General features: G+C 36.4%; 2 protein-coding genes and 2 non-coding genes across 6 annotated transcripts; all 4 read left to right on the plus strand.

The window, feature by feature from the left end:
- Positions 1-1,245: 1,245 nt before the first annotated feature.
- On the plus strand, positions 1,246-3,257 carry LOC140799037 (peroxidase 3-like). The gene is made up of 4 exons (XM_073153147.1): positions 1,246-1,945; positions 2,059-2,250; positions 2,331-2,493; positions 2,592-3,257. Exons 1-4 carry the CDS (start codon positions 1,733-1,735, stop codon positions 3,005-3,007), a joined length of 984 nt encoding a protein of 327 aa, XP_073009248.1. The 5' UTR covers positions 1,246-1,732; the 3' UTR covers positions 3,008-3,257.
- A 1,316-nt stretch (positions 3,258-4,573) lies between these two features.
- Positions 4,574-8,556, plus strand: LOC140799034 (uncharacterized vacuolar membrane protein YML018C). 3 transcript variants are annotated; one of them, XM_073153145.1, is made up of 5 exons: positions 4,597-4,855; positions 5,822-6,189; positions 6,271-6,447; positions 6,570-6,990; positions 7,750-8,556. In XM_073153145.1, exons 2-5 carry the CDS (start codon positions 5,827-5,829, stop codon positions 8,061-8,063), a joined length of 1,275 nt encoding a protein of 424 aa, XP_073009246.1. In that variant the 5' UTR covers positions 4,597-4,855; positions 5,822-5,826; the 3' UTR covers positions 8,064-8,556. The 3 variants fall into 3 exon arrangements, with proteins under 3 accessions (XP_073009244.1, XP_073009246.1, XP_073009245.1); XM_073153143.1 differs by having other exon boundaries at positions 4,574-4,855; positions 5,822-6,447; XM_073153144.1 differs by having other exon boundaries at positions 5,819-6,447.
- Positions 8,557-9,099: 543 nt separating this feature from the next.
- On the plus strand, positions 9,100-9,196 carry LOC140799471 (small nucleolar RNA Z157/R69/R10). The gene has a single exon (XR_012111004.1). It is a non-coding gene; the product is annotated as a small nucleolar RNA Z157/R69/R10 (small nucleolar RNA).
- A 246-nt stretch (positions 9,197-9,442) lies between these two features.
- Positions 9,443-9,575, plus strand: LOC140799474 (small nucleolar RNA snoR80). Its single transcript, XR_012111007.1, has one exon. It is a non-coding gene; the product is annotated as a small nucleolar RNA snoR80 (small nucleolar RNA).
- Positions 9,576-11,713: the final 2,138 nt, after the last annotated feature.

The following is an 11,713-nucleotide window of genomic DNA, read 5'->3' on the forward strand; positions in this document are numbered from 1 at the left end:
TGGCCTTGGCATATCATCTGCAGTAATCTTCCCATTGCCTTTTAATAATATTGGTGTCTCCTATGATAAAGTTCAACTCATCTCTCATTGGCTTCCTCCAGTTGCAATGTACAAAGGCTTGAAGAAAATTGATATCCTACCTGTCAGAATTGACCATTCTCTTTACTTTAGAAGGACCAGGGGCAATTTTCTTAACATGGCAATAATACCCCTTTCCAAAACAAAAAAAAAAGTTGCCTGGGATTCTGATAGGAAGTAGACAGACATAAGGAAAGAATATACCCAAAAAAAAACTAGCTTGAAAGTTGAAATAATCTCTTTTTCTTGTATCCCATTCATATGTCATTGTTTTGCTCTGTTAACAACTTAATATCACTGTTCGTTGAGAAAATTTGGTAGAAGTACAATGCTGAGTGCTAACAAAGATATCCTTTTTGGTCTTTTTACTTTGAGAAAGGGCTCTAATTTTGTATAGAGTTCTACTAGTATCTTAACCATAGATGAGAATCATAAGATATAATAAAGAAGTTAGCTGTCGGTGAGTGTGACATAATTTAATTAAAAATAGAACAAAGTACTGAGACCACTGTCTATTATTCTACCTAATATACATTGTATATTTTTCAAAATCTCTAATTTATATGTATATTTCTTAACCTTAACTAACCATTAAAAGTTCATCAAATTGGCTATAAAATACATTACTCTTGTTTGTACAAGTATATTGCTAAATTTCTAAGATTTTAACCTATAAATGTTTTTAAAGGAAACCTTAAACCATGTGACACCAGAGGAGAAACGTGCATCCATTGCTCTCTTGTTCTTACGTGCATTACTTAGCTAGCCTAAGATTCTCAAATTTAACCCTAGCAGACCATGTGCTATAGAGCAGCTTGCCATCTCAATTATTAGTTTATTACGCATTACGAGCTCTGTTTTAGTCTTATTTATATCCAACTTCCCTGGGACTTGTCGGATTAACTTTCAAATTAGTGTGGTAACAAGAAAAAATTACTCAAGTTTTCAAGTAGTTAGCCGATCGAGTTGTATTGATGCCCTTCGTTCTCTTTATCAGCTCTAAAAAGATGACCATGTATGGATCCTTGTGCTTTCCTACATGCATGTGGCCAAGTAGTACGTGTCCATTATTGGAAGGGAGACACATATCGACAAGAACAACAAATTACTTAGAGCCAGCTGGAATTGGGAAAGCATTATTCTCTAGTGACTCAAGTTGAGAAAGAAGGCCATGGAGTAGTAGGGATGCTAGCACTCCTCACAGACACAAAGATGAGTAGAGAGAGAGAGAGAGCTGGTGAGATAATGATAAGATTTGATATCTTTATGTAGCAAGGAGAACCCCACATTAAAAGCTTGGTTCCAAAGACTTCCATTAATATGTCTACTTGGGAGCTAGAATAGCTAACCTCAATATTTATTACCATGGTCTGTTACCTAATGCATAAATTTATGGGTAGATGCTCCATCACATGGCTGTCCATTTCATTGGTAAACTGGGCTCTCAGATAGGTGGTCAAGGGAAAAAGTTCAGAGAGAAGGGTCATAAGTTACATGCTTGATGGGTACTTGTGGCTCTCAAAAGGATATATATAGATAAAGAGGAGGGGAAAGAGGAAGAGTAAGAGAGAGAGAGAGAGAGAGAGAGAGAGAGAGAAAAGAGGGGTCGGGGTCTTTTCTTTATGAGGTTTGTGGTTTGAAGCTTTAATTAGCAATGATGAGGAGGGTGAGCACTGAGGTTTTGATGATATGTGTTGCATTGTGTCTCTTGGGTTGTGTGCAAGCAAATCTCAAACTGGGTTTCTATGAAGAGAGTTGTCCAAAAGCAGAGAAACTCATTGCAGGCTTTGTCAAGGAGCATATCCCCAATGCACCAACCTTGGCTGCTGCATTCCTTAGAATGCACTTCCATGATTGTTTTGTGAGGGTAATGCATGTCTATATATATATATATATACATATATATTATTTTTGCTTCTAAATGTGACTAGTCCTCTGCTTTGTTCCAAATTGAGTAGATTTGTGTCATTGTAATTCCAGGGCTGTGATGGTTCTGTCCTCATTAATTCCACGAGTAACAACAAGTCTGAGAAGGACGCTGTTCCGAATCAGACGCTTCGCGGATTCGACCTCATAGACAAGTTGAAGAGTTTGTTGGAAGAGGAATGCCCAGGAGTAGTTTCATGTGCAGACATCCTTGCATTAATTGCAAGAGATGCAGTTGGCGTCATCGTAAGCAATTCAAACTTCAATCTTTTACAACAAGAATTAGGCTGAATGAATTCTTTATCCTTTACTGCAATTGATCTTAGGGAGGACCCTTCTGGAGCGTGCCGACCGGGCGCAGAGACGGCGTGATATCGAAAAAATCAGAAGCTTCGAAGCAGATTCCAGCGCCGCAATTCAATTTCAGCGCGCTTCAGAAATCTTTTGCCAGCAAAGGGCTCAATGTAGCAGATCTAATTTGGTTGTCTGGTAAGATATCAAGATTATTTCTTCGACTGATGAAGCTCTGTATAACCTCTCTCTCTCTCTCTCTCTCTCTCTCTGTTTTTTTAAACATATCTCTGCAGGGGCTCACACAATTGGGGTTGCTCACTGCAACTTCTTCTCCTCCCGCCTATACAATTTCACCGGAAAAGGCGACCAGGATCCATCGTTGGACAGCGAATACGCCGCAAACTTGAAGATGAACAAATGCAAGACCTTGACAGACAACACGACGCTCGTCGAAATGGACCCGGGGAGCTTCAGGACTTTCGACCTTGACTATTACAGGAATCTTCTCAAGAGGAGAGGACTGTTCAGTTCCGACGCCTCTCTCATTACCAACCCCGCCGCTAAGTCTGCCATTATCAACATATTAAACGGACCTCCTGCCACGTTCTTTCAGGTCTTTGCTCAGTCCATGCAGAAGATGGGGGCGATTGAGGTGAAGACTGGATCCATGGGAGAGATAAGAAAGAAGTGTGCAGTTAGAAATAGCTAATTATTATCATTAAGTCCTTTACAAGGTTGCATACGGTAACTGTCTTCTTTTGTTGGTGATTTTGGCGTTCAGATATATATGTCATATATATATGGTTGAATAATGAATTCAATCTTCACGTTGGTTTAATTTATGCATGTACGTAGTGTTGGTGTTGTCAAAATTTGTGTATCAGAACTCAATAAGATGTTGTTTTTGTTATTATTATTATGCCAGTGAATAAATGGATGTACCTTTTTACCTGAAAAAAGATCTTATACCTACTTGTAACTCTCAAGCTCCATACTTGCCTTTAATTCCACGTAGAAAAGTATCATCTCAGTGATAGTTTGCATTCAAGATTCATGGTTTAATTAGATGGAGGGATGTATATATATAGACACACAGACACGAGATATAGATAGAAAAGATTAGAAGCATAACATTTTTAAAATCGTACATGTGTTTCACAAGGTGACCACCATAAAAATATTCCTACATATAAGGAGTAAAAATCCCAAGTTGCAACTATAGATAACGAATTCGGCAACTTTATGTGCTCGTCACCGAACTCGTCACCGAAACTTACTTTAGACTGACCCCCTGCCTTCGCAGTTAGCAGTCACAAACAAAGTAGTTTAGGTGTTAGTTTAGTTGGTGCATATATATATATATATATATATATATATATATATAATACTTATTTATAAGTTAGGATTTTTTTTAATATATTTTATAATTAAATACTCACTTATTTATATCTTAGTCAAATCTTGTATTAGTCTATTAGATAAGTCAGTATCTACGAAATCTTATTAAAAGTAAAATATGTGATAATTAAATATACATTTAAACAAGATTTTTAGTATAATAAATATACTTATTCAGAGTTAGTAATTAAATATAAATTTTTACATAAACTTATTCAAAGTAATAATTATATTTTATAACTAAACAATAAAATATAAATGTACCTAATTTACATTTAAGAGATATATATAAAGTTATACTTAAAAATTTGATATACGAATAGGCTTTAGAAACTGCATATATTACACTAAAACTGACTACAGGTGCATGTTGACGTATTTTAGTGAATACGGTATTACAATGGGGCTGACTTTCTTCTAAACTCATTTCCTTGTAGTAGTTCGTCCCTGAAGATTAAAGTGTTATTAAATTCATACCAATTTTTTTAAAATTATATAAGAGTCTGAACGCTATATATATAAGTGAGACGAAGTTTTATATATATATTTTTTATACAAAAGACAATTAGACTCCTCTAAATTTTTTTAGCAACATACAAAACATTATACAAATGCATTTCGTCTAAGTTTTATGTGGTTGTGAGTTGTGACCCAATAGTGGTGAAGCTGAAAAGCCATCGACAATCAAATAATTTGATTGAAGTTGCCTTTAAACTTGTGACCTCCTAATTAACGCAAGTTGGGAGGTAATCGACGCCGATTTCTTTGAAAATTGAACGAATCGGGGCAGAATTCGGATTCCGGTCAGATACTTCTCTGATTCGCTGCAATTGTATAACAGAATTGGTATAAATATTTCGATCAGGACCGTCCATATGAAATAAAAACTGTTCTAATTTGTTCAGGAACTCTTTACGAAACAGCACATCCGATCCATGATCCATCCTTGTACTTGGAGGGCAAACAATGAGCAGAAAATAAATCCCATCTTTGTTTTTTCTTTTGTTTTTTTAATCTGCCGATTGCTACCTACATAAGGATTTTTTCAGGATTGGTTTGATGATGGAGATCTCTGCTTCGTATTCGAAATCACGATTCGTATTTGGGTTTTCCTTGGATGCTTAATTGAAACTGCCCTACGATAGAAAACCTATCTCAGGTTTGGCTCCTTTCTCACAGTTCCCTTGGGATTTAGTCTTGATTTTTTCAAAAAAATTGAAACTAAAGTTTTGGTTTTGCTATTGTTCTTGTTAGTGAATGCAATTGTGCAGATCTGAATCCTTTTTAAGGTTAGGGATTTGGTAGCTTTTGTTTCTCCAACCAAAAGTTGGTTTAATGTGATTCTGTGTGTTTCGAATGATAATGTTTAGTCTAATTATTGCATGGTTGTTGTAGACTGGTAGTAATCGGTGCGTGAGGTTTCATAAGTCCACCAATCCTCCATGTGATTATCCGCCCATTAAATATTTCTGAAAACAACCTCAAATACTAAAATGGCTTGTTTTCTTCACCCTTTTCCTTATGTGGAATCATGTAATGAGATAGTTGTTCACTCTCTCCAAATTTGTCTGAGTTCCTCGAACTGTAAACAGGTTATGTATCAGCATCTTCATTGATGAATATGTGTTTCCTGTAACGGAATATATCCTTCTTTTAGATAATTCTAACACACATCTGTACACATTAGAGCTAAATACCGATAATCACTGAAACTGTGAATTATAATGGCAATATCATGATATATGCTGTGTCATTGTTTATAGCTGCACCACACGAGGTGTCCTCTTTGATGGAATTATCAGTTTAAATTACCAATTTTCATTATGAGGAGATAATCAACCCAATTTAATAGCCTGTTCTTGTTAGTTTATGCATATTATTAGTTGAAGCAATTCTAGTTGCAATATTGCCTTATTATTTATTGTTTTTGCACCATCTTGATCAACCTATATTATTTTGTATGTGCAGAAATTTGGCTTTCAAAGTATTAATATAAAACTTTACATGGTTTCCTTTATATTTATTTTCAACTTGCTTCCATTAAGGTTACAGGTGAAAGGGTATCTTTCTTTTTCTTTTTGGTTCTGAAAGGACAGTGATACATTGTAATTTTTTCAATCAGCAGGAAATATGAAGGAGGCTAGTAAGGCTGGTGATTATTTGAAATGGGTTGAAAGGTGGATTGATACAGATACATGGCGGTGGACTTTAGGTTTGATCTACATAATTGCAGTTGCGACCATATGGATTGCTGCTAGTTATATAGTTCAATCTGTTGTTGATTCCGGTGTTTCTCCTTTCCTCATTACCTACATATGCAATTCATTGTTTGTGGTTTACATCCCTATCGTGGAACTAGCAAGGTATTTTGAGGATTCAGTTGAAAACTTCTTTTTATGGTTTAGACATGATGATTTAGACAAACAACAATCTGGGGACTTGGAGAATGTAAATCTCCTACAAGGAAGTGATAATCATACGGACCAAGCTGCTGTAAGAAATCATTCGGCAGATGCTGATTTACCTGGAGATACAACTGGGATTCAAGAATCTGAAAATATATCGCCTCTACAGGATAATGCATGCACTCTGTCAGAATCAGCTGCAGTTAGTGATGATTGCGCTAAACAAGTCGATGCAAAGGGCCGCTGGACGCGATCCCGTGTGGCTAAAGTTAGCTTGTTAATATGCCCTTTTTGGTTTTTTGCACAGCTCACATTCAATCTCTCTCTGAAGTATACCACTGTGACTGTAAGTGTAAATGGACCACAAATATCTTGTTTGCTTTATTGAGATGTGCATCTCTCTACTTCTATTGCACTTGTCCTTGGTAATTGCAGCTCACCTGATGGATGATTGTGTTTTTCTTGCAGTCAAATACTATCTTAAGCAGCACATCTAGTCTCTTCACTTTCTTGGTTGCATTAGCATTTCTTGGAGAAAAGTTTACATGGATAAAGCTAATCAGTGTTCTCCTCTGCATGGGAGGGACAATAATAGTCAGCCTAGCTGATTCAAGTAGCGGAGTGAATGCTATTGCAACAAATCCTCTTCTTGGGGACATTTTTACCCTTATTTCAGCAGGGTTATATGCTGTATACATCACCCTGATACGGAAAAAGTTGCCTGATGAGAAAGAAGGTCAAGGTGAAGCAAGTACAGCTCAGTTTCTTGGATTCCTTGGGCTGTTTAATTTGTTGATTTTCCTTCCTGTCGCACTTGTATTGAATTTTACAAAGCTCGAGCCTTTTCACATGCTCACGTGGAAGCAAGTTGGTCTCATTGTTGGAAAAGGTTAGAAGTCTTTTTCCAATATAAATTTAAAACTGTTGGTCTCTTATAAATGAGAAGTTAACTACAGATGGTTTGTATCTTATCTATTCCTTTTTCTGATTGCTATACTACACTAGCTATAATGTATAAAATATTAGATTGGAATTAAGTTCATCTTATGAAGATTTGTTTGACTTTCTTGTAAGTGTAGTTCACCAAAGATAAGACTTGTTGCAGAAGTTCTTGCAATATTATTATCAATAATTCATATATGTTATGCTTTTAAGTTGGTATCAACAGGTTAACTTCTTGCGCTCTCCATTTCATAGTATATTGACTACATGAACACCTATATCTGCCAAACTTTTCCTTAAATGGCCTTATCTAATTTTAGTATCTTTGCGATCCCTTTTGGTGTTCTCTTTGAACTGTAAATCAGCCTCAGGTGTGAGCCTTCTGGTTTTGGACACTTGCTCCCTTTTGAGACATTTCATGTTTCATCAATTGGTTAATTCTCTTTCTTCCACCATGCCAGTGTGCAATCAATTTGTCGTTATTTTGTACACACAGTTTTAAAACACATATCTTTTCCTCAGGTACATTTGAGAACTAATAAATATTTTCTTGCCTAGTGGTAAATACAAGTATTTATGTTTGTAAAGATTTTTCAGAAAATTTGGTCTTGTTGTTTTTTTAAAAAGTGGTTTCAGAATTATCTTGCTTTGGTTCGGAATAGTTAGTGATACACAACACATCTGACTATTCATAGCTTTTCTCCAGGTTTGTTAGATAATGTACTGAGTGATTACTTATGGGCGAAGGCTATTCACCTTACCACCACCACAGTTGCAACAGCTGGTCTCACGATTCAGGTCCCAATTGCTGCCATTGTGGACTCCATCACTGGTCATGCTCCTCATCTCCTAGACTACATCGGAGCTGCTGCTGTTTTGGTTGGATTTGCTGGGATCAACATTCCGTTTGATGCCTCCGGTAAAACTGAAGTCATTCAACAAGAAGAAGCTCAGGGCGTTAGAATGATCGATCACCATCTTGAGCTGAAGAATGATGGAGAGATGGCTACGGTTTCATAGCGCTGTGCATTATCGTCCTTGTTCTTTCTTTCATGATCTCATGATAGAGGTGGCATACATATCAACTTGATCTCAAGATGACTGTAATTTGCAGCGTCCTCGCGGCTTTCCTACTTCATCCAATTTGGAGATTCTTATCAGCTTCAAATACTCTAGTATGACTACGAGAATGTACAGATGGAACTATAGTTAGAGCCTCAAAGAGCGTCCTAGTCACAAAAATCAACTCTAGTTTGAAGCATCAAATGGGTGGTTACCTCTATTTTCCTGTGTTTCATTGAAATATATAATTCTATAAAAAATATTCATCATATTAGATGGATCGACATTTGAGCTAGCTTCTAATTCTTGAACAGATACCCTTTGGGTTACATTATGACAAAAAAATGTTGATTCAAGATTACTGTCTCATAACATATTTGTTTCTTGTGCTCCTAAGTCTTGTACACCAAACAATAACTTGAATAAACATAATAAAACCTTTGTTTTCTTCTTTTTTGGGTCTGGTTTTGCTTCCCGGATTAAAATTAGATGTTGTGATTGAACCTCAATTCCTCACCTATCGATGGAACGAGAGATGAAGATAGTATCTTTGCTACCAAAAGTATACATTCTTTGTGAACAAAACCTTTTATATTTGCATAAATATACCAATAAAAAGTTCCAAAAAATTAAATGTAAACCTTACTTATTTTTGGATTTGGTAAATGGTATGCAGGGAAAGTAATGAACGTGCACGCGAGGAGTTAGAAAATAATCTGAACCGTCCATCTTAGTTTTCTAACCGACCCAATCAAAGGTTACGACTCGTTCCCACTCTGCTCGGAAACCCTAATACCTCCCGCACACCACCTCCCACGCTAACCCTAACCCTAACCCTATAAATATCCGCAAAGGAACACCTCTTCTCTATCTCCCTAATCTCTCCTCCCAGTTTCTTCTCCGTCGTAGTGTTCGTGGCAACAATTTGTTTCTGAAAGATTTAATCTTTTCTTTTCCATATTACAATTTTTTTTCTTCCTTTTGTTTTAGAGATTGTTGGGCTGTGATGAGGCATTTTATGGACTAGAGTTTCTGATGTCTGGTTCTAAACCAGTAGTTGAAGACTAACCCTTGGCTGTCTGAGCTCAACACTGCAAGCTTTTTTAAATTTTTTTGATCTGCAACCTTGGATTTCTTTGATACTTCAGTTATATATATAACAACTTGAGCGTAGGTTAGGTTCGACATTTAATCTCCAAAAATTTCATATTTTGTTGAAGTTTTTCTCTGTTTTTAATTTTGGGTATAATCTGGGTAGTACTTTGATATCTCCGGTGCCTGAAACTATTTGGGGATTAACATGATAGGAAATTTGTCGTTTAAAAATTGCGTCCATTACCAATTCTGGGGGAGAATTGAGTTCCTCTTGGTATAATGGCTTGGACGCTACACTAAAAAATCGAGTGGTCAATCCTGATCCATGGCTTTGTATCTTTGTGCCATTTGATCCTGGAAACGCCACAAACACTCCCGTATGCGGTATGCATGCCGTCAAATTATTTCCATACGAATGAAACAAAAGGGATTTTAGTATTTTCGTGGGAGATTGAATTCTTATTTGGGGAGAAATTGAAATATTACACTTTAGTTGATGCAATGGACAACAGGATAATCCTTTGCTTCATGAACACTGACAAGTTACAAAGTGCCATTATCTCACATCTTTGATCATACACAAATTTTATGGCAGATCGGGAATAAAGTAATTCGGATTAATACCTCCTGAGAATAAATTCTCCATCTCGCCATGGATCGATCTATCAGTTTCAGATAGAAAATACATAAAATTTTGTTTCGACGTTTTATAAAATTTGTGGTGAGAAGAAAAACCGTCAAAAGTTTATTAATATAAACAAATTCTCATCAAATTTTGAATTTAAATTTAGAGTATATAATTATCGTTGGATATACAGACCAAACATTATTCGAGACAAACTAAAGCTCGCTTGGACTCGGCAACTGTAGCACCATTATATATATATATATATATATATATATATAATAAATTGTAAGGACTCTTCCATCTCAAGGTGCTCAATTTGGAGCATAATAACTTCCAAAGGGTGTTTCCTTTCATTGCTCAGCTTGTAGTCTTCAAGGTGGGAGGTAATAATAACATTGCCTTCTTCAAAGCTCAAGCTCGATTGCGCGGTATGATCGGCACATTCTTCTGGTTTCATTATCGCCCGACGAAAACGATAGTGGAAATGGTGGCCGGCAAGCTCGAGAATGTATTGAATTTGCCGACTTTTGCCATTTGTAAAAAAAAAAAATGCTTTGATGCCAGTTGCATCATCTTTAGATTTACTTCATTGTTAACAGAACAAATGAAGATCAAAACCAAAGTGCTAACCTCTAATGAATATTTCCATCAAGTCCTGGCCCTCGCTCGCTGAACCGATCCCTGTCGGCATCGACCAATTTGTTCTTCTTCCGGCCCATCGGGAAGACACGTTTGGGTCGCTCCCGCTGGCCTCGTCTCCGCTGTGCGCCGAAGCGAATGCGTAGAGAAGAAGCTCAACCTCAGTAATTGAATCCAACTGCAAAACCCTGTGTGATAATATCATCAACTCCTTGGCGGCTCTCCAAGATCATTGAGGATGTTTTAAACTATCATTACTAATTTGAATATCATGAGAAATTTTATGTACTGCGAGGCCAATCACCTACCCAGCTAATTAGCGCGCGCATTACGCTAGCTCCCAAAGTTATTCTATTTTTGTTTGGGGGAGGGGTGCCTTCCCTTATTCCCTCCGATAGAGGATACCTCCTTTGTATCCTCGCAGGAGTTTTGCTCATTGTTGGCTTGATTTTGATAAGGCTAAGCTCAACTCGAATCCGATTTGAGCCATGCTCGAGCTTGAATTGCCAACCGGCGACATGGCACTATGCCCATCCAGCTCGACTTGGAAGCCCGCTCTTGGCGTAATCCGAAAACTCAGTCCATAAGTCTGATCTGAAAGCTTGCCCATCAACAAACCCATTTTTAGAGTAATATTAGTGCAAGGGTTAACAAAAATAAAAGGAAAAAAAATACAGAAGAGAAGAACAAGGTTTTTCGTAGCTCGCCCTCTCTTCTTTCTTTTGAATTTCTTCATTCCAGAGATCACTCTCAACCTCCTCCGTCGTTCGTCTCCAATTTGTTAATAATTTAATTAGTGGGCTCATATGTTTAATAAAATATATATGGGTCTGTCATTTATGTTAAGCTCACTTAAGTGATCTATAAGTTTAAATTTATTTTAAACTTTAAAAATATAATTAAGTTGATATGATTTTAAATGTGTAGAAACCTATGTCACAATTAATGGGCTTATGATGATAAAGCTTATTGGGTTGTGATCTTTAAGGGTGATTTAATAAATATCGATTCAGTTTATATTCCTCATTATATGTGAAACTAAAAAGTGTGAAAACTCATCCCTTATAATTTCTCAATCATTTCCTTCGTCTTCCTTCTTATCAATGGCAATGACTATTGATTCATGTTAATTTTATATTATTTTAATATTTCTAGAATTATATCTACATAATTCAATTGATCTTGTTTTTGGATTTGTAAAAGTCTTTCACAATCTTCATTCCATATTTTCATGGCTTACCCTCGG

Source organism: Typha latifolia, chromosome 12 (genome assembly GCF_019914945.1).
Source record: "Typha latifolia isolate L0001 chromosome 12, TyphaL0001v2, whole genome shotgun sequence".
NCBI lineage: Eukaryota > Viridiplantae > Streptophyta > Magnoliopsida > Poales > Typhaceae > Typha > Typha latifolia.